The sequence below is a fragment of the Sinocyclocheilus anshuiensis genome, unplaced genomic scaffold, assembly GCF_001515605.1.
Source record: "Sinocyclocheilus anshuiensis isolate Anshui unplaced genomic scaffold, SAMN03320099.WGS_v1.1 scaffold238, whole genome shotgun sequence".
NCBI lineage: Eukaryota > Metazoa > Chordata > Actinopteri > Cypriniformes > Cyprinidae > Sinocyclocheilus > Sinocyclocheilus anshuiensis.
This window is the reverse complement of record NW_015547674.1, coordinates 2495080-2495703: the sequence shown is the minus strand read 5'-3', so window position 1 is coordinate 2495703 and position 624 is coordinate 2495080. Positions and strand designations below refer to the sequence as shown.

The following is a 624-nucleotide window of genomic DNA, read 5'->3' as shown; positions in this document are numbered from 1 at the left end:
AAAAACTGCAAGCCTTATACAAAATATTACACAAATTATATATTACACAAAAATTAAAAAGACAACAAAAAGTTTTAAACCTATTATGACTTATAATTTAAAACAATGAAAATCATTTTAAAAATCATACTCTGGGACAGAAAACCTCATCATTTATAAATAAATATAAACAAAAGTGTAACTCACCTCAGTCATGTGGATCAAGTAAAATCGCAGATCTTCACTGTGATCTGAGGAAACAAACAGAGGTCATAATATTACTTAAGAAAGGCAACATGAATCTCAACAGAGTACATTTTATAACATACTAGATTACGTAATACGTGAAGTCGCAGACACGCATTGCAGAATGACCAATTGTTTAGCTAGATAAGACACTTATTCCTTGGCTGGGATCATGTAGAGCCCTTTGAAGCTGCATTGAACCTGCAATTTGGACCTTCAGCCCATTGGCCACCATTGAAGTCCATTATAAGGAGAAAAATCCTGGAACGTTTTCCTCAAAAACCTTCATTTCTTTCGTGACTGAAACATAAAGACATGAACATCTTGGATGACATAGGGGTGAGTAAATTATCAGGAAATTTTTATTCTGGAAGTGAACTAATCCTTTAAATTGCAGCG

The 624-nt window shown here is 33.3% G+C and overlaps 1 protein-coding gene across 1 annotated transcript in view; it reads right to left on the bottom strand.

Moving 5' to 3' along the window:
* LOC107702900 (regulator of G-protein signaling 3-like) overlaps positions 1–624 on the bottom strand; it is a gene marked incomplete at its 3' end in the record, with an annotated part of 61812 nt that overhangs the window by 17643 nt on the left and 43545 nt on the right. Inside the window, exon 10 of the mRNA XM_016505337.1 lies at positions 187–230. Coding sequence (XP_016360823.1) covers positions 187–230 — 44 coding nt within the window. The remainder of the gene's footprint in view (positions 1–186; positions 231–624) is intronic.